Source organism: Staurois parvus, unplaced genomic scaffold (genome assembly GCF_062004578.1).
Source record: "Staurois parvus isolate SC_StPar_1 unplaced genomic scaffold, SC_StPar_1.0 ptg000233l, whole genome shotgun sequence".
NCBI classification, from domain to species: Eukaryota; Metazoa; Chordata; class Amphibia; order Anura; family Ranidae; genus Staurois; species Staurois parvus.
Genome location: NW_028318029.1, coordinates 1,206,787 through 1,233,333, shown reverse-complemented (window position 1 = coordinate 1,233,333; position 26,547 = coordinate 1,206,787). Strand labels below are relative to the sequence as shown.

The 26,547-nt window shown below is 43.8% G+C and overlaps 1 protein-coding gene across 2 annotated transcripts in view; it reads left to right on the top strand.

Moving 5' to 3' along the window:
* The window catches only part of NALCN (sodium leak channel, non-selective), a 694,063-nt gene that overhangs the window by 210,447 nt on the left and 457,069 nt on the right, over positions 1–26,547 (top strand). For both annotated transcript variants that reach the window (XM_089679951.1, XM_089679950.1), the window contains one exon: positions 22,670–22,821. In XM_089679951.1, the coding sequence (XP_089536077.1) occupies positions 22,670–22,821 (152 nt within the window). The remainder of the gene's footprint in view (positions 1–22,669; positions 22,822–26,547) is intronic.

The window sequence follows — 26,547 nt, the reverse complement described above, 5'->3', positions numbered from 1 at the left end:
TTGTTGGAGCCAGAAGGGCTGCTCTGAGTAAAACTGCTGATCTAGGATATTCACACCCAACCATTTCTAGGGCAATTGAGACTCATCAGACTAGGCAATGTTTTTCCAATCTTCTATTGTCAAATTTTGGTGAGCCTGTGTGAATTGTAGCCTCTGTTTACTGTTCTTAGCTGATAGGAGTGGCACCCGGTATGGTTTTCTGCTGCTGTAGCCCATCTGCTTCAAGGTTTGATGTATTGTCCATACAGAGATGGTATTTTGCATACCTTGGTTGTAAAGAGTGGTTATTTGAGTTACTGTTGCCTTTCTATCATCTCGAACCAGTCTGCCAATTCTCCTCTGACCTCTGACATCAACAAGGCATTTTTGTCCACACAACTGCCACTCACTGGACATTTTCCCTTTTTTGGACCATTCTCTCTAAACCCTAGAGATGGTTGTGTGTGAAAATCCCATCAGCAGTTTTTGAAATACTCAGACCAACCCGTCTGACACCAAGAACCATGCCATGTTTAAAGTCAAGTAAATCCCCTTTCTACCTCATTCTGATGCATGGTTTGAACATCAGCAAGTTGTCTTCACCACGTCTAGATGCCTAAATGCATTGTTGCTGCCATGTGATTGGCTGATTAGAAATGTGTGTTACCAAGAAATTAAACAGGTGTACCTAATAAAGTGGCCGGTGAGTGCACAAACCTTTTTTGACATTTGAAAGAAAGAAGCCTTTTCGTGGATGAAACAGGAATACCTAGATATAAGCAACTGGAGGACAATTTGGATTGCCACTGCTGAAATGTCACCTAGCCTACTAACTCAAAAAAGACGCTTTCCTCCTGGTATAAAACCTTGACCGCACCACTAAATTTGTCCGTGTTCCTCTTTGGTCTGCCTTCAATGTTCCACGGATCATAGTGATCTAACCATATCAGCTCTCTCTAGTTTGCATTAAAGAGCTTTTGAAACAATTAAACACTTTCCAAATAATAGGATTTATTACTAAAAAGGTCAAAATGGTGCAATAAAAATATTTACAGAAAAAAGATGTAGCCAATATATATATATATATATATATATATACACAGAGAGCAATACCACAACAGAGAGATAACAGAAAAGTTTAGAGAGGTAGAATACTTGCCGTCAACCTTGGTTTAAGCAGATCAAGGTCCTGAACAAAAGGGTACCGTTCTCCCAAGTTGGTTCCTGATGTTAAAAGGGAGATCTCTTCATCTACTTCTCCAAGCCTGAAAACCTCTTTTCTAGGAACCCAGCAGGGTGTCTCCTTAAAGCAGAGAACCAATCACCTCATTTGGGGAGGGGTGTTTAGGCGGGGACCTCTGCTATGACCAGATCCCTCACACATTTATACCATGGTCAATAATCTTCAATAGGTACATAGAGCATCCTATCCACTGGTAAGATAATATGCAGAATCATCTGCTGAACGTCTAGATATCAGATATAACATATCTACCTGTGACAGTTAAAGATATATCACTTTCTTCTCTCGGGTAGATGTAATCTAGGGAAGTAAGATATCAGGGACTCGCATTAAACTGAGCTATCCGAATATATGCTTTGTTTGATTGTATGTATTCCCTATTTTAAGTTATGAAACGTGTTTTTTAAATGGGATGTATGTTTTACGGCTATTCTGGAATGTGTTTCATGTCCAGTGAAGGACTGGTTTATAGCTTTATCATCATCTCAAATCGAGAAGCTAACAGACACCCGGGCACCAGCTAATGGGGATTACAACCATGAAGTTTATCCAGCAGTGCCTGATGCTCTTTTGAGCCCAGCACACAAACACACCACATTCCTGAGGGAGGGGGATTGGAGGGAGAGAGAATGATACAAGATGGAAAAACTTGAGTAAGATGGATGACTGTGTCCATATCTGTGTGCACAATTGCTACACCTCCCCCCCTCAGGTGATTGCATGGGAGGGAACTGCAATTTCCCTCCTGATGCAACCGACTCCTGCTGCTGGTTTGGCTGATCAGAACACAGATCCATTGTGCCCAGAGGTTCACCTTGGTGTGATCTGGTACAACTGCACTGCGGGAGAACCAGGTTCCTTCTGAGAAGGGTGCTGTTCTCCCCACTGTTTTGCCACCCAAGTGAGTTGTCAGGGGTCTACTGTGACTATCCGGATATCGTGGCAACTGCCGTGGTGCCCACCTGTTCACAAAACACTTTTGTTCAGGGGTGTCATATGCTAACATATTGAGATGTAGCTTTTTGTCGAGGTAGAGAATGAGATTTCCCTCTCCATTCTCCTTGCTCAGCTCAAGGACTACATCTGACCCGAAGGTAGTGGCGCCTGTGTGCGCCGGAACCAGACAGGTGAATTCTGGAACTTGCCTTCTAGATGTGTCTACAGGTACCTTCGTCCAGGATGAACAGTCCTCTTTACCTGCTAGCATCCAGGACATCATTTCCATCAGTTTCCTGTCTGTTAGGTCAGTCACTGGTTCAGCTGAGCCATGATAGTTGCACCCAGGCGTCTTACCGTAGCCAGCTGTACCCAAGACTGATGTAACCTGCTTTTTGGCCTGGGGAGTAGGCCAGGCCATAACTGCCTCAGTCTCTCCATTTCCAGACCTCTGGGGGTCTCTCCCTACCAGTGGTTCCCAGTGCTAACCACTGACATGCCCCTGACATAACTGTCAGAAGTTACCATTTTTGACTGTCAGACTAGGCACGGGCAGTTTGTTCCTGACTAGTGACAGGGGTCCAAGTTGCTCTTCCCAGACAGGGCCAAACACTGCAAGGCCCCTAAAGTGGGCAACTGCACTCAGTTCCACTCCGCATTGTAGGTCATTCCTGACCCCTGGGGAGGTGGTTGGTGCGTTCTCAACCCCAACTAGCTTTCCCGCGAATTCAGGCAAGCCGCATGGGGTGGTGAAGGCTGATTTGTCCTGAGCCTCCTGGGTTAGAGATGTTGGTCTATATCCTCTGTTCAGGTCCACGACGGTAAGACAGCGGGCACATGCCGGCTGCTCCATTACCGCATGGTTTCTGGGCATTGGGTAGGCCACAACCACAGGGTTGGCGCTCAGTTTTCCAAGGTCCTCACAAAGCCTGGTCATCTGATCCTGTTTGGGGACTGAGACTACTGGTGATGCCCAGACCCTGCAGGACTTCGGGATTCCTGACTGCGATATTCCCTCTGTCTCTTTGGCTCATTCAGTCTGCACCTCCTGTAAGATGAGGTGGGCCGAAGGCATGAGGAAAGGATACACCCTGCCGCCCAACTCATGAACAGCACGGTGGGCTCTCCCAGGATTTCCCTGAACCCAGACACCATTTACCATAGGCCTTGCCAGAAACTTCTGTACCTGAATGGAAAGGAAAGGTGATTGGAGCTGAAGGCTGCAGCTCCCTCTCTGTGGACCGGCTATCAACTCCAATAGGACCCTCGCACTTCCAATCCAGGTGTGCTGCCACTGCCTATGACATACGTTGGTCTGTTTGGTTCGTGGGGGGTGAATCTAAGACAGAAATAGTTGGAGGTGACTTCCTCCCTGGCTTCAGATTTTCCCCATACACTTTGACAGGCTAGATCAGGTGACACTCTTTCAGTCCCCAAGCCCCCTGCTGGTAGACCATTCATTTCACTGTCCCAGTCAAGCTGTTGTTTACCTTTCTCAGCAGGGAAGCTCACAGCTAGCTTGCTGCTGAAGTCCACATTTTGGTCACTCTTCAGTGCTGCCTTGGCCGTGGGACTACAAGTGCCAACCAGCTGTCCAGTACCATACAAAGACAACTGCTGGGAGGTTATCAAGGTAGAATCCTCTGCCCACTTTACAGCACTGGGGGTGACCCCAACAATGAAAATGCATCATTATTATCATCATTATCGTCATCATCATTATCATCCTCATTATCAGTATCATCATCTTTATCAACATTTACGTTTGTACCATGAATGACACAGGAGTTCATTACCTGACCATGCAAGGTCAGAGTAACCCCACTCTATTCCCAGCCCCCTCCCTCTGTCCATCTATAGGTTGCCCAGACATTACCCGAACATCTGCACACAGTACCTTGGCATGTCCAGAGAGTTCCAGGGGGCCTCCAGGGTGTTCTTGGCAGGGGTATAGTAAGACACAAGAGTACCCAAATCGGCACCCAACAGAACAGGTGTGGGAATTGCATCCAAGACCCCCATCTCCCTCATCCTCTTTGCCTCACCCCAATCAATGAATACCTTTGCACAGGGTATGTGTGAACGGGTTCCCCCAACTCCAGTGAGGGTAAGGAACTTTCCTGGGATGAGGTTCCTTCACTCAATCACCTCTGGCCGGATCAAGGTGACATCTGCCCTGGTGTCACAGAAACCAGTTACAGACCGGTTGCCCACAGTGACTGGCTGCAAGTTGGCGGGGGTTACCCGAGTCTTCCTGCGGACAAACAGCACTGAAGAAGAGTTGCTGGCCAGGTGATGTCATCTGCTTCTGCTCAGGACACTGCGTCCTGAGATGTCCGGGTTTCCCACAGGTGTAACATCTGCGGTTGTCAGGCAGGGATGGCTTGGCCCCAAGTACTGCAGGTGTTGGGTGAAGGGAAGCTTGACTCACTGGCGTAGGTGGGGTTGCTATGGGTGATTTCCCTCCTTTCCAGCCGTTTGAGGAGCTTTGCGATGGTCAGACACCCATGTGTGGACATAGGTGTCGGCCAGATCTGTTGCAGCTTTGGCAGTTGTGGGTTCTCTCTCCAATACAAACTGTCTGACGTCTGCCGGGCAGATATGCAGTAGCTGATCTCGTATCATGAGATCCTCCAGGGACTCATAGGAGTCAGCATTAATTCCCCTGGTCCACTGCCAGAATGTGGTGCGTAAGCGACTTACCACATCCGTGTAAGAGTCCTCAGGTCCCTTTTGAGAGGACCAAAACGCTTGCGGTACACTTCCGGGGTCAGCTGGTACTTCCGATGACTTCTTTTAGAGCTTCATAATTGTCATCCTGCCCCTCTGGCAATTCGAAATACACATCCAGGGCTTTGCCTTGTAGCCCTGGTGCCAGGTACCAAGCCCATTGTGCTTGGGGCAGATGGTACTGACGGCAAGTTTTTTCAAATGACAGTAAATACATGTCAATGTCACTATCTTGTCACTGGAAACTTGGCTGCTCTGCCCACGGTCAGAGAGGCATCCCTGTGCTCTAGGGACCCGAGGTTCTGAGCCTGTCGCTGCTGCTGGAGCCTAGCCATCTCCAGCTTGTGCCGACGATCAGCTTCCCTCTGCACCGCCTCTCAGTCAGCCTGGCATTCCTCTCTGTCAGCCGCTGCCTGGCGTTCCGCAGCTTCTCTGTCAGCCACTCTCTCAGCCTGGCGTTCAAGGAACTGCAAGTATGCCATAGGATCTGCCTTCATGATGCATTTCAGGGCTTCCTGCATCTGAGGAGAGTCTCTGTTGGTTGCAGGCACTCCAGTAACATTCGGTGATACTCCAGTGTCAGTCTCTGTATGCCCTTCCTGCGAGGCTGTCTCTGAGCCACTGGGATTGGAGGTGGTGGGAACCCCTTCAGTTCCAGGTTCCCCCGGGTTCTGGTCTGCCCGGCTATCATACTCATGTAAGTCGTAAATCAGATTTTCACGAGTTTTGCCACCGACATCAATTCCTCGTGACTCACATTCAGTACTTAAATCACTTTTGCTCATTTTCCTGTATTCTGCTAAACCAGGCATAATTGCAAGCAAAGGTAGAATAGAAAGCAGAAAAAGGAAGGAGCTGTTGCTATATGTCTGTCTCTCTCTCTCTCTCTCTCTCTCTCTCTCTCTCTCTCTATCTATCTATCTATCTATATATATCTATCTATATATATAAAAATATGCACCTCTTGTCTCTAAGGACAGTTTCCACAAAGGTTACAATCCTTCAGTGCAGAGCTAATTCCTAACAATGCACTGAAGCTCCAATGTAGAACTATCCCGCGTACGCTGCCAGCCAATATGTGACGGACGTGGCGTCAGAACCCCAGCCCTTCTCACCAACTTGTGACCGAAGGACTAGCCAATCTAAAACTGTGCTGTCACGTGCGTAACAATGCCATGCTTAACTGCCCCCTGCACAAAGATTTTCCAGCTAATGGACCACGATCTATGTACTGTAGCCTGAGAGCGATTGTTACTGGGTCAGGTTAATCACGCAATTAACCCTTCACACTGCCACCACCACCTTTTTGTACAGAGTAGGAGGAAACTCGCCAATCTTAGCAGTAACACTATGATGTTTGAATAAGCGTCTGTATACACACTGTCACCACAGACAGATGTATCCAGAGGTTTTAAAACACACAGTAGCGCTCTTCAGAGACAGGGATTCTTGGTTTGCATTAAAGAGCTTTTGAAACAATTCAACACTTTTCAGATAATAGAATTTATTACTTAAAAGGTCAAAATGGTGCAATAAAAATATTTACAGAAAAAAGATGTAGCCAATATATATATATATATGTGTGTATATATATATATATATATATATATATATATATATATATAAAAATACAGAGAGCAATACCACAACAGAGAGATAACAGAAAGATGTTTAGAGAGTGTTAGGGATCCGGGTATGACCAGAAATGTGTGAACTGACACAGGGAAACGCAGACTTCAGGTATAGTGTGAATAAGACAATTTATTAAGACTAAACAAAACATAAACGCAGTGCAAGACTAAACAACAACACAGTGCAAACAAATCAACCCAAACCTCCAACAGATAACAATAGAAACAATATTAAGCGTAGTCAGGCAGGCCGGGTCGGTAGCAAACAGGCAAACAGGGAGCAGGCGGAAGAGTAGTCAGGAATAGCCGAGGTCAGGACAGACGGAGTTCATGCAGAGTCAGGGATCGAAGCAGAATCTGGATCAGGCAGAAAGCAGACAGGATGCAGGTATAGGGGCCCATGGGAAACATACACCAAGGCCATGATCACAGGCCTGGCCATTCCTTAAATACACCTGTTGTAATCAGCTTCAGGTGATGGCTCATTACAGGAGTGAGCCTCTGGTTGCTGAGAGCACCCGCTGGCCAGCCCTGGTACTGCAGCCCACAAGGCAGGTGAGTCCCGCCACTACTGGCAAGTCCATTCCTGACAGAGAGGTAGAATACTTGCTGTCAGCCTTGGTTTAAGCAGATCAAGGTCCTGAACAAAAGGGTACCGTTCTCCCAAATTGGTTCCTGATGTTAAAAGGGAGATCACTTCATCTACTTCTCCAAGCCTGACAACCTCTTTTCTAGGAACCCAGCAGGGTGTCTCCTTAAAGCAGAGAACCAATCACCTCATTTGGGGAGGGGTGTTTAGGCAGGAACCTCTGCTATGACCAGATCCCTCCACTGGTAGGATAACATGCAGAATCATCTGCTGAACGTCTAGATATCAGATATAACATATCTACCTGTGATGGTTAAAGAGCTATCGCTTTCTGCTCTTGGGTAGACGTAATCTAGGGATGTAAGATATCAGGAAACTCGCATTAAACTGAGCTATCCGAATATATGCTTTGTTCGATTGTATGTATTCCCTATTTTAAGTTATGAAATGTGGTTTTTAAATGAGATGTATGTTTTACGGCTATTCTGGAATGTGTTTCCTGTCCAGTGAAAGACTGGTTTATACAGTGAGGAAGTATTTGAACACCCTGCGATTTTGAAAGTTCTCCCACTTAGAAATCATGGAGGGGTCTGAAATTCACATTGTAGGTGCATTCCCACTCTGAGAGACAGAATTAAAAAATAAATTCAGGAAATCACATTTTACGATTTTTAAAGAATTTATTTGTCTTGCACTGCTGAACATAAGTATTTGAACACCTAAGAAACAGCAAGAATTCTGGCTCTCAAAGACCTGTTACTGTGCCTTCAAAAAGGCCACCTCTACTCCACTCATTAATGTAACTTAGTAGCACCTGCCTGAGCTCTTTAAAGACACCTGTCCACCCCACAGTCAGTCAGACGCCAACTACCACCATGGGCAAGACCAAAGAGGTGTCAAAAGACACCAGAGACAAAATTGTGGACCTCCATAAGGCTGGAAAGGGCTACGGGGCAATTGCCAAGCAGCTTGGTGAAAATAGATCAACTGTTGGAGCAATTGTTAGAAAATGGAAGAGGCTAAAGACGACTGTCATTCTCCCTCGGACTGGGGCTCCATGAAAGATCTCACCTCGTGGGGTATCACTGATGATAAGAAAGGTGAGGAATCAGCCCAGAACTACAAGGGAGGAGTTGGTCAATGACATGAAGAGAGCTGGGACCACAGTGTCAAAGGTCACTGTTGGTAGAACACTACGCCGTCATGGTTTCAAATCATGCATTGCACGGAAGGTTCCCCTGCTCAAGTCATCACATGTCCAGGCCCGTCTGAAGTTTGCCAATGACCATCTGGATGATCCAGAGGAGGCATGGGAGAAAGTCATGTGTTCAGATGAGACCAAAGTAGAACTTTTTGGTCTAAAGTTCACTCGTCGTGTTTGGAGGAAAAAGAAGGATGAGTTGCATCCCAAGAACACCATCCCTACTGTGAAGCATGGGGGTGGTAACATCATGCTTTGGGGGTGCTTTTCTGCGAAGGGGACAGGACAACTGCACTGTATTAAGGAGAGGATGAATACGGCCATTTATTGTGAGATTTTTAGCAACAACCTCCTTCCCTCAGTCAGAGCATTGAAGATGGGTCATGGCTGGGTCTTCCAACATGACAACGACCCGAAGCACACAGCCAGGATAACCAAGGAGTGGCTCCATAAGAAGCATATCAAGGTTCTGGAGTGGCCTAGCCAATCTCCAGACCTAAATCCAATAGAATATCTTTGGAGGGAGCTGAAACTCAGTGTTGCTCAGGGACAGCCCCGAAACCTGACAGATCTGTGTGGAGGAGTGGGCCAAAATCCCTGCTGCAGTGTGTGCAAACCTGGTCAAGAACTACAGGAAACGTTTGACCTCTGTAATTGCAAACAAAGGCTTCTGTACCAAATATTAACACTGATTTTCTCAGGTGTTTAAATACTTATGTTCAGCAATGCAAGACAAATAAATTCTTTAAAAATCATACAATGTGATTTCCTGAATTTTTTTTTAATTCTGTCTCTCAGAGTGGGAATGCACCTACAATGTGAATTTCAGACCCCTCCATGATTTCTAAGTGGGAGAACTTGCAAAATCACAGGGTGTTCAAATACTTCTGTTCCTCACTGTAGTTTACGATCATCTCAGATCGAGAAGCTAACAGACACCCGGGCACCAGCTAATGAGGATTACAACCAAGAAGTGTATCCAGCTGTGCATAATGCCCTTGTGAACCCAGCACACACACACCACATTCCTGAGGGAGGGGGATTGGAAGAAGAGAGAATGATACAAGATGAGGAATCTTGAGCAAGATGGATGACCGTGTCCATATCTGTGTGCACAATTGCTACACTGATGACTCCTCAACAATTGCTGGCAACTAAAAATACTGAAAAAAAAAACTTGTGTGGGTTCCCCCCATTCATACCAGGCCCTTCGGGTCTGTTATGGATTTTAAGGGGAAGCCCATGCCAATTTTGTTTTTAAATGGCACGGGGTTCCCCCTTAAATCCATACCAGATCTGAAGGGCCTGGTATGAATAGGGGGGAACCCCCACGCAGATTTTTTCACTAATTTTTTTAATTGCCTGCAATTGTTTTGTTTACATTCAGCTGTCAGCATGGACTCCTTAGCAACCAGCTATTCTTCAAATAGAATTCGGATCGTTGATCAATTTTCAACTGATTCGAATTGTTCTGAAAATTTAGAATTTAACACAATTTCAACAAAATTTGTTACTATTTCATTTGATGTATCCGAATCTCCGAACAGCTAAAAATTCTTTTGAATTTATATTTGGACCAAAACATGTCCAGCAACTACTATATTTTATTTCTAAAGGGCTTCTGCTTTCAGAAAATAACGTTCTGGGGGTTTTAAGTACGGTCATTTTTGGACAAAAATGCATTACTACACAGGCCAGTCTCTGACCTCCCCAAGCATGAAAGGAAACTAGCAGATTTAATATTTCTTGCTGCCAGACAAATGTTAGCTAAAGGATGGAAGCCACCAACCCTCAATTTTGCAGAAGTGAAATAGAGAGTGATGGGCTGTATGGTACATGAGAAACTCACTGAAATCCTCATGACACTCAGTCTAAAACCTTAAATCTTGGTCCCCATGGCTAAAATACAACTGCTCTATGAATCTGGATCATTCCCTTCTTTTGTTCTACAATTCCCCACCACCACAAAACCAAGGCAGCCTTGTGCTTTGATCCAGGGAATATCAGATTGCCTCTCAGGGGATCAGGAAGGAATTTTTCCCCTGCAGGAGCAAATTGGATCATGCTTTGCTGGGTTTTTTGCCTTCTTCTGGATCAACTGTGGGTGTAGGATTATAACTTTTTTTTTTTTTTCAATGGTTGAACTGGATGGACTTTTGTCTTTTTTCAACCAGACTAACTATGTAACTATGTGCTTGACCAGACCTCGCGGATCACCCTCCCCCATCCCCCCCCTTTTTTCCTCTCTCTCCACACCCAAAACTCTACCCCCGTTTTACCGTTTCTTCCTATCTCCTCTCTTTCCTCACTCCCCTGCTCTACTTCTCTCATACTTCCTCCCTTCCTTATCCCTCACCTAAAAACCTCTTGGTCCACACTCGTTCCTCTTTTCTTCCCACATCCTGCTAGCGACAGGGACAAACACCGATCACTGTGTAGTCCCATAACTATCTCCAAGTTTACAACCTCCAACACATATATGATCTTAGTATACTGTATTATTGTACTCTAAAATATAGCCTGCCAGTTGTCCTCCCAAACCACCAACTTATTCGTACACTACTGTTTCTGTGACATTTGATCACCCTATACACATTTTTTTTTATCCCTTTTATATTGTGTTTATCCTAATGCTTTCTAATGCGTTATAATGTTAACACCATTTTTTACACTACTATGTTATTTTCTGCATGTTTGTCTCTTTTTGAAAATGAAAAGCCTAAAGCAGAAAGTTGGACTCCTTTTTAGCAAGTTGTATTTATAAAAAGGGCAATCTCTGGTATGCCTACAGTTAACCAGAACGAGCAAGTGCATTTTCACCACTATATTTTCATTATACTGGCTCTTCAAAATATCAAATGCATTATTTAGAGGTTGGATAAAAGCTTTCGTGCCACTTAACACTAATGGTAGTTACATTTTTTAATAGAGATTCACACGTCAGACCAAAAAAGAGGAGAAAAGGGGAAATTAGTTCCAAAAGAGTGACAGTCCCTCCAAATCAGGGACAATTGATATGCAAAAGGTACAAGGGAGGACTGGTTGCCCAGCTATGTCTAGATGTGGTGAGCAGGTAGGCTTTGTTCCCTGCATGCATCTCAAGGTTTAACTTCAGTTTTAACTGGAGTATACTTGTAACATCACTGGAAGCGTAATATAGAATTAGGTCTGAATACGAAATTGGTATACTTTGCAGTAAAATGTTATGTTATTTAATGTTACTGGGTGAAAGTCCACAGAAGTTCATATTGACCCTTGTGGCAAATGTCAGTTTCCGAAATACCAGCCTGCACCAACTCTTTGCAGTGTGTGGTTTGCTTAGTCCATGCATGCTTCTTCATCAAAGTGGTGGAGCAGTAAATATAAAGTGCAAAGTTCAGCAAGCTATAACAGTCCAATTACAGTTTGCTGATTTCTTTGTGCATTGCCCGTTGCCTTATTAAATAAGCCCAGCAGAGTTCTATGCTGTGCAGAAAATTGTGTATATGGAGATATTTGAACCAATTACTGTGGCAGATAGATTTACAATACGCAGTTAAATACAATATTAAAAGTTTACACTATCTGGAAGTTTACAGCAAATAGGCTAAATTTATAGGCAACATAAAAGCTCAGCAACTTGGTTTATTGAACTTTGCACATGATAAAAGCTGCAAAAGGGATGTGCTATTTTTGGACAGTGAAAGGTCAATTCCTCCCAGCAGATTTTGTCCTTTTTATTGCAATGGTCATTCAAAGTGCACTGAAGATTGATTTTAACACCATGGCATAGTATGTGAGGAGAATGATAGTTTTTGAATAAATTATATAAACATTTTACGTGAATATATGTTTTGCCAATTGAGAGTCTGTTAAATATAGCAGGAAATATAAAGCCCTAGGCCTCATTATGTGATTGACTTAATAAATGATTTGTAGACGGCAGATGTTGACTAAGCTCAGCTGGGCTTCGTAATTATTATGCTGGTGGAATAAAATTAAAAATCCCCCCCACCACACACACACACACACACACACACACACACACACACACTATAAGTGGTTGTGAATGTAATTGTTGTAAATAACCACTAACCAAGTATGTGCTCCTAATTCTGTTTCTATTTTTATTTCCTATAAAAACAAATACAGAATAAAATAGTAAAGTATCAACATTACAATCTTCTCATTAGCATTGTACTATATGAGTTCTGCAACTAAGGCCTCATTTAGACTTGCTTCAAAATGTTTGCACCCCTTTTTTTAACCCCTTAACACCAGTGCCTTTTGGCCCTTTAAGGGGTTTCTGATGCCAGGAGGCGGGCGGAGTTTATGATCATGTGGCCGCCACGATTGGCTGTTACAGCGGTCACATGATCGGAAAGCTCCCTATTATAAGTAGCGATTGTAAGCTTTCTGTTAGGCACCAGTAATTGTTCCAGGAGTGCAGAGCTCATGCTCTGGGCACAGGTTTGTTTACATTTTGGTACACAAATACGCAGTCTCTCGGCGTCAAGACCCACCCGCTGAGGGGCCGCATAATAGTGTACTCTTGGAACAAAAAAGGTCAAAGCACTCTCAATGCCAATCAGAGCACCTCTCACCAAATAAAATGGTTACCTTACAGCCCTGTACACACTAGGGGTGGACTGACCATTTGGAAACTCGGGCACTGCCTGAGGGCCTGGGGTCAGTAGGGGGCCCCATGAGATGCCCCTGGTACCTTTTTCATAGGCTTTTTTGAGTTTGGGCAAGGACACAGGGGCCCCATGATCCCCTATTGCCCGGGGGCCCCATGAGTTGTCAGTCCGCCCCTGGTACACACTGTTACTTTGCTTTAGAAAGTGCCCCATGTTGAGTTTATCATGCTTTGCAGCATCTTAAAGCCCCCATAAAAGTCTATGGCTTTGTTTAGACTTGCTTTGCTGTCTGAAAAGTGCTATTCATTTTATTGCTTCCTCGCTGTCTTTTTTTACTTTTTTTTTAAACAACTAATTACTGGAAAACTGCATTGCAATTGTGCAGTCAGTTGTGGGGTGGTTGCAGAGCAGGGGTGTAGCTAAGGGGGAGGTCAAGGCAGTCGAGACCCCTTCCCCCCGACAGAGCATCCGTCACTGTCACAGCTATTGCAGACCAGAGTGTCTCCTCCACGCTGCTGATAGGCAGGGCGGCCTGGCAGGGAGGCTGTGCACAGGAGTTTTCATCCCCCCCTTCTTTAACCACTTGCCCTCCAGAGCATTTACCCCCCCTTCCTGACCAGGCCATTTTTTTTGCGATACGGTGCTGCGTTACTTTACTTGCCCTCCGTAAGATTTACCCCCTTCATGACCAGGTCATTTTTGCTGTTCGGCACAGTGCTATTTCAACTGGTAATTGCGCAGTTGTGCAATGCTGCACCCAAACAAAATTTATGTCCTTCTTTTCACACACATAGAGCTTTCTTTTGGTGGTATTTGATAATCTCTGCGGTTTTTACTTTTTGCGCTATAAACAAAAAAAGACTAAAAATTTTGAAAAAAATCCTGATATTTTTCACTTTTGGTTATACAAAATATCCAATAAACTCAAAGTTAGTCATAAATTTAGGCCAAAATGTATTCTGCTACATATCTTTGGTAGAAAAAAAAAACCCTAATACAAGTATATTAATTGGTTTGTGTGAAAGTTATAGCATCTACAAACTATGGTATATATATATATATTGGAATTTACGCAGCTTTTACTTTCTGATTGCCTATCACATTTCTTGTGGTGATAAAATGCCAGGGCAGTACAACCCCCCCCTCAAATGACATCTTTTTGGAAAATAGACACCCCAAAGATTTTGCTGTGAGGCATGTTGAGTCCATGGTACATTTTATTTTTTGCCACAAATTTTTCGAAAATTATAATTTTTTTTTTTTACACAAAGTTGTCACTTTAATTATATATTGCTCATTAATGCCATGGGTATATGTGGAATAACACCCCAAAACACATTCTTCTACTTCTCCCGAGTATGGGGATACCACATGAGAGACTTTTTGGCAGCCTAGCTACATACAGGCCCCCAAAATCCAATGACCACCTCCAGGCTTTCAAAGGGCATATTTTCTCATATTGTTTCCCCACTACCTATCACAGTTTGGGAGGCTCTAAAATGCCAGGATAGTACAAACACCCCCCAAAATGACCTTTTTGGAAAGAAGACACCACAAGGAATTTGATAAGAGGCATTGTTAGTATTTTACACGTAAAAAAGAAAATAAAAAATACATTTTTGTTTTCTTTCTTCGTTTTCCAAAAACATGTGGCAACAAATGAGATCTTCAAAATACTTACCATGCCTTCTAGCAAATACCTTGAAGTGTCTACTTTCCAAAAAGGGGTAATTTGGAGGGGTTGCTTCTACTATCTTGGCATTTCAGGGCCAACATTAGAAGCTTATGCCACACATCACCCATTATTGAAGACCAAACCTTTTCTGACACTTTTTGTTCAAACTTTTTTTTTGCTAGAAAATTACTTTGAACCCCCAAACATTATATATATTTTTTAAAGCAGAGGCCCTAGAGAATAAATGGTGGGTGCTGACATTTTTTACATCACTCAGTATTAGCCCAGTAATTTTTTTCAAACGCAAATCTTTTAGGAAAAATACACTTTTTAGAATTTTAATGCACAAAAACACAGTATATTGCCCAATTGTTTGATAACGTATGAAAGATGATGTTACGCCGAGTAAAAACATGAGGGGATCGAGGGCCCTGCTCTTTCGAGCTTACAATCTAGGAGGGAGGGGATGGTGGCACAGGAGGAGATAGCTGTAGGAAGATTGAAGGAGGTCGGCAAGTTAGCAGGGGGTGGGTTAGGCTTCCCTGAAGAGATGGGTTTTCAGGGTGCGCCTAAAGGAGAGGAGAGTAGGTGATAATCTGATGGGTTGGGGCAGGGAGTTCCAGAGGATGGGTGACACCCTGGAGAAGTTCTGGAGGTGGGCATGGGAGGAGGAGACCAGGGAACTAGAGAGAAGGAGGTCTTGTGAAGAGCGGAGTGTGCGTGCTGGGTGGTACTTGGATATTAGGTCAGTGATGTAGTTCGGGGCAGTATGGTGGACGGCTTTGTACGTCAGTGTTAGGATTTTGAATTTGATCCGTTGCGCAATCGGAAGCCAGTGGAGGGATTGACAGAGGGGGGTGGTGGAGATGGATCAGTTGGAAAGGTGAATGAGTCTGGCAGCCGTATTCAGGATCGACTGAAGCGGGGATAGACAGCGGCGAGGCAGGCCAGTGAGGAGGGAGTTGCAGTAGTCGAGTCATGATATGATGAGGGAGTGGATGAGCTGTTTAGTGGTTTCTGGGGTTAGGAACGTGCGTACTTTGGCGATGTTGCGGAGGTGGAGTCTGCACTAGTTTGTTAAAGATTGGACTTGGGGCTGGAAGGATAGGTTGGAGTCCAGAATGACACCAAGTACTCTGGCCTGCGGGGCGGGTTTGATGGTGGCGTTGTTGGATGTGATGGAGAAGTCAATGGGTGGTGGTGTCCGGGCTGGGGGGAACACCAGAAACTCGGTTTTGGAAAGGTTCAGTTTTAGGAAGTGGAGTGACATCCAGTCTGATATGTCGCTCAGTAGGTGTGTGATTCGGGCGGAGACTGAGGTGGTGAGGTGGGGTGCCTGTAGCTGCAGGCATCATCCTGGTATAGCCAATCAAAGTCCAGCAACGTACCAGTACATTGCTGATCCATGTTGGGCATATATGTAACAGCAGAGAGCATTGGCATGTGATGAATCGGGTCTGTGAACCAATATGACCACAATTCATTTTTTTTTGTAATGCCCATGTTGAAGGTTAGGCCCCAAAAAATTTTAAATTCAGAAACCGTGATAGGTTTCCATGCGAATTGTCTTGCAAGAGCTAAATATGGGTGGGCACGTTGTATTCTTGTGCATATAAATTGGCTTGACACATAATCAATTGGTATAAATCTTCCATGAGCAACAGCAGAGGGGCTAAACGCTAGTGCTGGCAGTGAATGGGGCTGAACCTGCTAACACTGCATTTTTGGGGACACTATACAAAGCAGGCACTAGTATAGTTCTGTTCATGATCATTATATTGATCTGTACAAACATTATACTAGTAATGGGGGTGATCTGCGACCTATAGCGTGAGTGTGATAGTGTGTGGGCAATCTAACGCTACCTTACCCTGGGTGGGAGGGGCGCTAACTGAACCTGATGTTAGCTAGTGGCAGAAATACAGTGATCAGTGAAAAGTTCTATATACGGACACTGTACTAATGGCACTGACTGGGTGACAAGGCAATCAAAGGGTTAATAGGGGCGATCAAAGGGTTAAATGTGCTAATCTAATGTGTGTATGTGTGTGTGTAAAATGTAGTGCTTTTACTCGGTGCAGTGTTCTCTCTTCTCTCCCTGGACTGACCGGGGGGGCGCAGATGCGTTGACACCCTGAAATAGAAAGCGACATAAGATGATATCACTTTGCCCAGAGCCACTGCTCGCTTGCAAAATGCAGGTAAGTGCTCGGCAAGTGGTTAACCTTCATTTTTTTTTTTAATTCTCAATATGGTATTTTTTCTTTGTTTTTTTAAACTCTTTTTTAAATTCTTCTATCAGAATAGCACAATGTTACCATAGTAACATTGTACTACAGTTGGGAGGGGGATGATCAGGAAATTTTTTTTTTACACTTTGCTTTGCAGGAGAAATAAAGATCATTTCTCCTGTAATGCAAAGTCATGAACCTAACTCATTCATGAACTGTCATGAATGCGCCAGGTTTTTGACAGCTCAAGATAGTGATCTGTGATTGGCTGGAGCTGGTCACATGGTACAGGGTGCTGTGATTGGCCCCATGTATCATGTGACAGCTGTGAGCCAATCATAACTCACTAGGAAGAGTAGCAGAGCTGTTATGAATTAGATTGATTCATAACAGTTTTGCTTACATTGCGATCACATGATCACCGGGATCTTCATTCCGCTTTATCTACCGGACACAGCAGTAGAAAAATAAAAAAAAACTAATTTCGTCATAAATTTAGGCCAAAATGTATTCTTCTGCATGTCTTTTCTAAAAAAAATACCAATATGTATAAATTGATTGGTTTACGTGAAAGTTATAGCGATATAGATACTGGAATTTTTAATTTTTTTACTAATAATGGCGGCGATCAGCGACTCATAGTGAGACTGTGGTGGGCATTCTGACACTGGGAGGAACTGACCTGGTGTCACTGACAGCCCCCGTGACACCAATACAGTGATCAGTGCTAAAAAAAAAGCACTGACACTGTACTAATAGCACTGGGCAGGAAGGGGTTAACATGAAGGAAAATCAAAGGGTTAACTGTGTGGTAGGAGTGTTTTACTGGGGGGGGGGCGGTTTGTTGGTGCTTGACTGTAAGGACACTGCTCTGGATGGCTGTGCTGTGCACAGCCATCCAGAGCAGTGTGCCCAAGCCCACAGGGAGGAGGACTGTTAGTAAACAAAGCAGCCCTCCTCCCCGTCAGAAATTCTCAGTAATCACCAGGCGCCGGTGGGTAATCACAGGGCGCCGCTGGGTAATCACCGGCAGGGGACCCAGTGATTGACAGCTGCGGCCATGAATGGCGGTGCAGGTTGGGTGGGCGCGCAGTTCGCATATGCCCCCTACCTGGAAATGCAAAATCACGTATGTATATGTGATTTTGCGCACCCCTGCCGCCCTGTAGCAGTATGCCCACAGCCAAAACTGAACATGTAGTATTACTTAAAGTGTTACTAAACCCAGGACCCTGCATTCACTATATCTGCTCTCCCACAGTACCACAGCATGGAAATGCAATTATTTTAGTAAATGTAAACTGCTAAATACCTTTTCTCATCAGCAGTTAGAGCAGTCTTGTGACTTCTATCAGTGTTCAGCAGAATTTGTAGGAGGAGTTTTCTTTCTGCTCTAGGAGGATGCAAAACCCTTGACCTGTGTCTGGACAGTGCTGATTGGCCCTGTGCTGATCACATGCACTCTCCCAAAGAAAAAAAAAAAACCTCTCTAGCAATACACACTAAAATGAGCATGTGCAGAATGGCTATGGGTTTAGTCTGTCTTATCAGGAGATAAGATGTGGACATTTGAAGAAGAGGAGGATCAGAGAAGACAGGATAAAACGGCCTTTTTACACAATGCAAAGGATTAACCCCTTAGGTTCCATAGTGAGTATAACAAGCATGCTTTACTGCATATACAGACTGATTTTACCATTGTGGGTTTAGTAACATGTTAAAGTGATTATAAACCCTCACCTTGTAAAACAGCCCATTTAGTGTGAGATGGAAAAGAAGAGCAACACATTTGTGTATAGATACAAAAAACATTATAAACAGCTTTTTTCCCTTTTTTTTTTATAAATGATCACATTCCCTCATCTTCCCAGTGAATGGTTGTGTGTGTGTGTGTGTGTGGGGGGGGGGGGGGGTCAGGACAAGTCTGATCATTGGAGGAAAGCACACTGAGTTCCCAGCACTGCTAGAGAACTGTCCATGCTGTACTCTCATGCCTAATGTGGACAGTTTTTAATAGGAAAGTAGAGGGACTGGCAGGAACACCAGGGATTTTACACAGAGGAAGCAATACAAAGAGAACAGGATACTTTTTCATACAAGTACATGGTACAACAGGCACATATCAGGAATATGAAATGTTGGGTTTACCATTTAAAATGGAACTCCTAAGCAATAAATATATACATATATTTTTAGATTCCCGTGCCAAAATATTTATAATTCCCTTTAGACAGTCCTGTGACCCACATATAGAACACAATAAAAAAGTATTTCCAAATAGTTATTTGCAGCCTTATGTACACTGGTCACATGATCATTCACTCGCTCCTCATTGCGCTGTGTAGTCGGTGGGTAGAGCAAGCAGGAAAACTCTGAAGTATCACTGCAGGAAGTTTTCTATAGCCATCCAACAGTGATCTGTGGCGGTCACATGATGTGAACATGGAGCCAAGGGGAGAGAGAGCAGAAACAGCCACAGTTGGAACCACTTCACAAGTGACAAAAAGAGTGGTTTCAAGAGGGGAAATGTGGAAGACAATAGTTTCCCAACAGGCAGCAGGCGAAGCATGAGCACTAACAGTGACAATGTAGCAACCAGAGAATCGACTGCCATTGCTTTGCTACAGACAACAGGGAGATGTATGGAAAGGCAGGATTAACTAGGTACTAAAAAAAATATGCACAGCAGAAAACTGCTGTAAACAGCTAGGGGAGGTGATTTTAAAGATATGTTTTATTTTTACGGTTTAATGACACTTTAAAATGACTATCAAATGTAATCTGCATAGTAAAATACATGCAGAGGAGAAACAAGCAAGAAGCTATCTCCATTTAAGCAGTACACTTTGAGAAGGCAATGGCTAGTTAGCTCATCTAACTTAAATGTTGGTTTGTTGTAGACAAACTAAAACCGATACACAATTTGTATCTCGGCAGCGAATGTACCTATGAGAGAGAATGACTGCTTTGACTTAATAGAAATGTATAGTGCTTTTGTATATAGTTTTTTCTGTTTTTTTAATTATTTATTGGGACTAAAAGATTAAAAGGTGTTTTGTTGAGTAAATGTAACATATAGAATATTAATAGTATAAATTCCCATTTCTGCTGGCAGGTGGAGCTTTAGGCTTTTTCATGTTTTCCAAGTTCTTCTTATGATAAAAGCCTTTTTTTTTTTACAAAGTCTAATAGCTCAAGCTAAAATGTATACATAAATGAGTTGAAGCATTTCATTATCTTCCTGTCTCCATAAAGCCCCATCCACAGTTTTAATGGTAGAAGACTGCCTGAAATGTTGTAACTACTCCTGTGCTCTTTCTTTAGATAATAAAAACTTATCTGGACACTCTTAGCCGTGTATTAAATGTTTATATGTAGAAGATTGTATATGTATTAAATAAAAAAGAAAATATTACCGTATTTTCCGGCGTATAAGACGACTGGGCGTATAAGACGACCCCCTACTTTTCCTGTTAAAATATAGGGTTAGAGCTATACTCGCCGTATAAGACTACCCCTCTTCCAACGCACACCAAATAAAAATGAAAAAACATCAGATTTGATTTCAATATGGTATGGTATTTCAGTATGGTATTCCAATGATGGGGTGCTATTCCTCCCACTGACACCAATGATGAGGCACTACTCCTCCCACTGACACCAATGATGGGGCACTATTCCTCCCACTGATACCAATGATGGGACACTATTCCTCCCACTGACACCAATGATGGTGCCCCATCATTGGTGTCAGTGTGTGAGGAATAGTGCCCCATCATTAGTCAGTGGGAGGAATAGTGCCCCATTATTGGTGTCAGTGGGAAGAATCGTGCCCCATCATTGGTGTCAGTGGGAGGAATAGTGCCCCATCATTAGTCAGTGGGAGGAATAGTGCCCCATCATTGGTGTCAGTGGGAAGAATCGTGCCCCATCATTGGTGTCAGTGGGAGGAATAGTGTCCCATCATTAATGTCAGTGGGAGGAATAGTGTCCCATCATTGGTGTCAGTGGGAGGAATAGTGCTCCATCATTGGTGTCAGTGGGAGGAATAGTGGCCCATCATTGGTATCAGTGGGAGGAATAGCACCCCATCATTGGTATCAGTGGGAGGAATAGCACCCCATCATTGGTGTCAGTGGGAGGAATAGCGCCCCATCATTGGTGTCAGTGGCAGGAATTGCGCCCCATCATTGGTGTCAGTGGGAGGAATAGTGCCCCATCATTGGTATCAGTGGGAGGAATAGTGCCCCATCATTGGTGTCAGTGGGAGGAATAGTGCCCCATCGTTGGTATCAGTGGGAGGAATAGTTCCCCATCGTTGGTGTCAGTGGAAGGAATAGTGCCCCATCGTCCGTGTCAGTGGGAGGAATAGTGCCCCATCGTTGGTGTCAGTGAGAGGAATAGTGCCCCATCGTTGGTGTCAGTGGAAGGAATAGTGCCCCATCGTTGGTATCAGGGGGAGGAATAGTGCCCCATCATTGGTGTCAGTGGGAGGAATAGTGCCCCATCATTGGTGTCAGTGGGGGAGGAATAGTGCCCCATCATTGGTGTCAGTGGGGGAGGAATAGTGCCCAATCATTGGTGTCAGTGGGGAGGAGGAATAGTGCCCCATCATTGGTATCAGTGGGGAGAACAGTGCCTCATTGTTGGTGTCAGTGGGGGAGGAACAGTGCCTCATCGTTGGTGTCAGTGTGGAGGAGGAATAGTGCCCCATCGTTAGTGTCAGTGGGGGAGAGGAGCGGCTGCTCCTTCTTCCAGTGCGGCCACTCGATTTTTGCGGGGCCGCTCGGCTCCGCCTCCTCGCCGGTGATTGGTCGCCTGTGTGCCTTTCCAGTGCTGGCGCCCAATCACCGGTGAGGAGGCGGAGCCGAGCGGCCGCATGACCATCGAGCGGCCGAACTGAAAGAAGAAGCAGCCGCGCTTCCTGGACCGGATCGTCGTGGGACCGGAGCCAGGTAAGGTACAGCAGCCCCTCTGTCCACCCCTGTACTTAGTGTCCACTGGAGGAGGAGGGGGGGGCGGCGCCGCGCCGCCCCTCGAAAAACTGCCGCCCTGACACCGGCTCGCACCGGCGTATAAGACGACCCCCGACTTTTCAGAAGATTTTCAGGGGTTGAAAAGTCGTCTTATACGCCGGAAAATACGGTAGATTAAAAAGCTTATAAACAAAAGTTACATAGTTAGTCTGGCTGAAAAAAGACAAAAGTCCATTCAGTTCAAACATAAAAAAAAAGTTATAATCCTACACCCACAGTTGATCCAGAGGAAGGCAAAAAAAACCCAGCATAGCATGATACAATTTGCTCCTGCAGGGAAAAAAATTCCTTCCTGACCCCCCGAGAGGCAAGCGGATATTCGCTGGATCAACTTTACCTATAAATGTTAGTATCCAGTTATATTCTGTGTATCTAAGAAAGAATCCAGGCCTTTTTTGAAGCAATCCACTGAGCTGGCCAGAACAAACTCTTGAGGGAGTCTATTCCACATTTTTTACAGCTCTAACTGTGAAGAAACCTTTCCATGTTTGGAGATTAAATTTCTTTTCCTCCAGACATAAAGAGTGCACCCTTTTCCTCAGGGTGAATAAAAAAAAATAATAAAACTTATCTGGACACTTCTAGCCATGTATTAAATGTTTATATGTAGAAGATTGTATACGTATTAAATAAAAAAGAAAATATTAGATGAAGAAACTTATAAAGTAAAAAAAAAAAAATACTGTAAACTGTTACTGCTCGCCTTTAATGTTCAAGCACTACCCTTTGTCTATGAAATTATGTCAGTATTGTATTTGTAAGCTTGACTGCATTTCTTTCTTTGTTTTTTTTATTTCAGAAATGTGACTTGGAATAATCTTGCCATTCCGGACACTCATTGTTCACCAGATGGAGAAGGATACCAGTGTCCCCGAGGCTTTAAGTGTATGGATCTGGAAAACCTTGGTCTGAGTAGACAGGAACTTGGATATAGTGGTTTCAATGAAATTGGTATGTGCCACAACAATATACAGTATATACTTATGCAGTGTGTATTTATAAACCTATTAGAATACATGCATATGTATGTGTTTACAGTTGTGTGATTTTCTCTGGTTTCTCCTCTTCGCTATCTTTCAGAGCATGTATACATTTTACAGACATTTCTCTCATTCTTTTTAGATTTTTACCTAATAAATGGCAGCTTTACACATTTCTCTTTTAATGTATCACCCCTTTGGATGACATTTAAATATGGGCAATGTACAGCTTTGATTTGGCATGTAAGAGCAGTGTCACTGTCTGTTTTTTGTCTTTCATTGTTTTCACTCTCTGATCTGACACTCTTGCCATCAAGATATTATTTGAAATGTAAAAACCATTTGATTACAGGGCAGGTAGGGTGGTATTTTCATCAGTGGAACTTATAGGCGTACAACCTTTTAGCATCCATATATGTTGGGATCATCTTTTTCACGCAGAACATTTTCTTGTTTTTACTGGTCATTAAAGCTGAACTCCAAGAAAATAGTTTAATACCCAGATGGAATGCTTATATGGAGACAGTTTTAATGGCCAAAGGATTTGTATTTCTGTCCATCCTGTCCAGGGATTTACACATCCATCCCACACAGCATTGTCCTGTCTGGCAGGAGAGGCGTTTTTACTGTGGTGTCCCAGCAGGACACTTTAAATGTGAGTGCACTTTGTTATTTTAATAAATTATACAGTATTGGAGTACTACACTATGTCAGGCGTTTCTGTTTACATATGCAGAGCAGGATTGACATTTGGAAACTCGAGCACTGCCTGAGGGCCCAGGGTCAGTAGGGGGCCCCATGAGATGCCCCTGGTACCTTTTTCATAGGCTTTTTTGAGTTTGGGCAAGGACATAGGGGCCCCATGATTCCCTATTGCCCGGGGGCCCCATGTGTTGTCAGTCCGCCCCTGATGCGGAGGATATGTGGGATAAAGAAGGAGGCGAGATCATCTGCAGCAGAGTGAGGAGGAGAGTGGAGCTAGCAATACATTATACCTACCCGAGTTAAAGCGAAAAGCACTATTTGACCTCTGCAATTTGGGTCATGGAAGGAGGTGAGAGTATATATGTATGTCTCTGGTGGAGGAGCACATCTAAGAATATATGTGGACACAACCAAAAAGAAGCACCTGTCTGGCACAAAGTTTTTCATATATGCACGATAATATCACATATGAAGGACTAAAAGTTGTGGTCATTATTACATTCACAAATGTTTAAGTTGTATGTTTTTTGATGCACTTAGTAGATAGCGTACAGTATATGGAGATATATGCGCGGCACTAATATAAGATATCACTATATATGTAAGTGGAAACACATGTAAGTGTCAGCAGCACTAGTGTACACAGGAGGTTGGTTGTTTTTGCGCTGAAGTTTTAATTGTATTCGTTTAACCACTTCAAGTCTGGACACTTTCACCCACTTCCTGTCCAGGCCCATTTTCAGATTTCAGTGCTGTCACACCTTGAATGACAATTGCGCGGTCATGCAACACGGTACCCATATGAATTGTATAGCTTTTTTTTGAGACAGATAAAACTTTATTTTGGTGGTATTTATTCACCACTGGGTTTTGTATTTTTTTGCTATATAAATTAAAAAGTTCAAACATTTTGAAAAAAAGTGTTTTTATTCATAAAAATTTTGCAAATAAATAATCTTTCTTCATAAATCTTGGCCTAAATGTATTCAGCTATCTTTTTAGTTAAAAAAGTTTTTTTTTACATTTTTATTTTATTTTTGTATAGTATTATTTATGGGGTTTTTTTTATTTAACATACTGTCACCCTAGCAGTACAGTGTCACCACAGTGACACTGTACTACTTGTGGGGGGTGATGAAGATTTTTTTTTTACACTGATTGCTTTTACACCCATAAAGGCTGTAACAGAAATCATTTCTCCTTCTCTCTGGCTGCATTCTTGCAGCCATTGAGAAATACTGTGAGAGCTGTGATTGGTCACATGGTACAAGGCTGTTGTGAATAGCCTTGTACCATGTGACCTCTGTGATCATTCACAGATTTCACTAGTAGTAAGCAATGATGTCAGAAGTGGCATCTTGCTTACTACAATCCATGTGATCACTGATTGGCCAATCAGTGATTACATGATCGGGACCTCACGCAGAGGTTCCATACAGCGATCGGTGTTCCGCTGTGCCCTTCTAGACACAGCAGGCACTGGATCGCGATGCCGCATGCTCCCAGGGTGCGCGCACAGGCAGGGAATGTGGGAGGACGTTTATAAACGGCAACCCACTCCTGCACTGCATCCGGCCGTTTATGTACATGGGCCGGAAGGGAAGTGGTTAAGGAGAGCAGATCTGCTGCGGTTCAGTAACACTATGGCCTGGTTCACACTAGCACGACTTCTGATGTGACTTGGATCACACAGAATCACATGCCAAGGGAAATCTCATTGTTTAAACCCTTGGCGCCGGCACCTCCCGGCCCTTTAAGGGTTTCAGAAGCTGGGAGGCGGGACGGGGTTTAGAGTCATGTGTCACATGACGTCATGGCGGTCACATGATCAGGAAAGGTCCCGATCGAAAGAGGGGATCGGGACATTTCCGTGAGTACCGGACATGTGTGCTGGGAGAGCGCAAGGTGTGCGCTCTCAGCACATATGTCTTTTTTTAATAGAATGCAAATGTACGGCCACTCGCCGTCTAGGTCCAGATGCCAGGAGGCCACACATTTGCGTTCGGCCGGCGCCAAGAGGTTAAATTGATGCCAGTTCTAATCAATGCTAGTCAGAATGGTGCAATTTTGGAAAAGGTTCTTGCACTACTTTGATGTGATTACAGTGCGACTTGGCCCCATAGAATATGATAAGGCACATCAAAGTCTCATCACATAGTCGCACTGTAAATTGCATCAAAGTCACATTGCAGTAGTGTGAACCAAGCATTACTGATTTTCTCCATCCTGTGGCTGGACAGTACAAAGAGAAGCTGCAGACTGATGAGCTAATCTCTTGGGCAGTTGGCTTCCTTCTTCTATCAGTACACTCCTTGTGCTACAGCACAATTGATTGGCTCCATGCCTCCTCCCTCCGCCACTCTGAGCTCTGCTGTACAGGTACTGCATTAGGTTGATACTCAGTCAAATCAAAGAACTTTTAGTGCATTGCATAAAATGCAGACATGCTTCATTTGTATTCAATGCACATCAATGCACTTGTATTGTGAAATGGGCTCATAGAAAACAATTTCCTTCTCTGGGTCTTTGAGCTGAGCCTGCTTTGATCAATGCAAATCAACACAGCTCAATGCACCTTGCGTGAACAAGCCCCTGAGGATGTATTGATGACTACAGACCTGCATTAATTGTGTCTTTTATATCTGCTCGGAGTTCAGTTTTAACCGTATCAGATTATTGTGGCTATATGAAAAACTTCATATGAGAACGTAGTATTTCTACTGATGATGGGAAAGATAATGTATGGTCAATAACTACACAGGAAAAATACCATTTTGTTTGTGCTGCCTCTGGGCACAAGCCAGCTTTGTCTCATGGTGAACCTACTCTTAGTGTGGGATGTTTATTTTCCTGATGCAGTAACCTGGATAAGATACAACTATGCTTTGCCATGTGATGCGAGAGCTGATTGAGCTTTGCACTCAAGGAACGTGATGAAGGACTGGTTTTTTTTGTTTTTTTCCAGTGCTAATATTTTTGATACAAGTAAGGT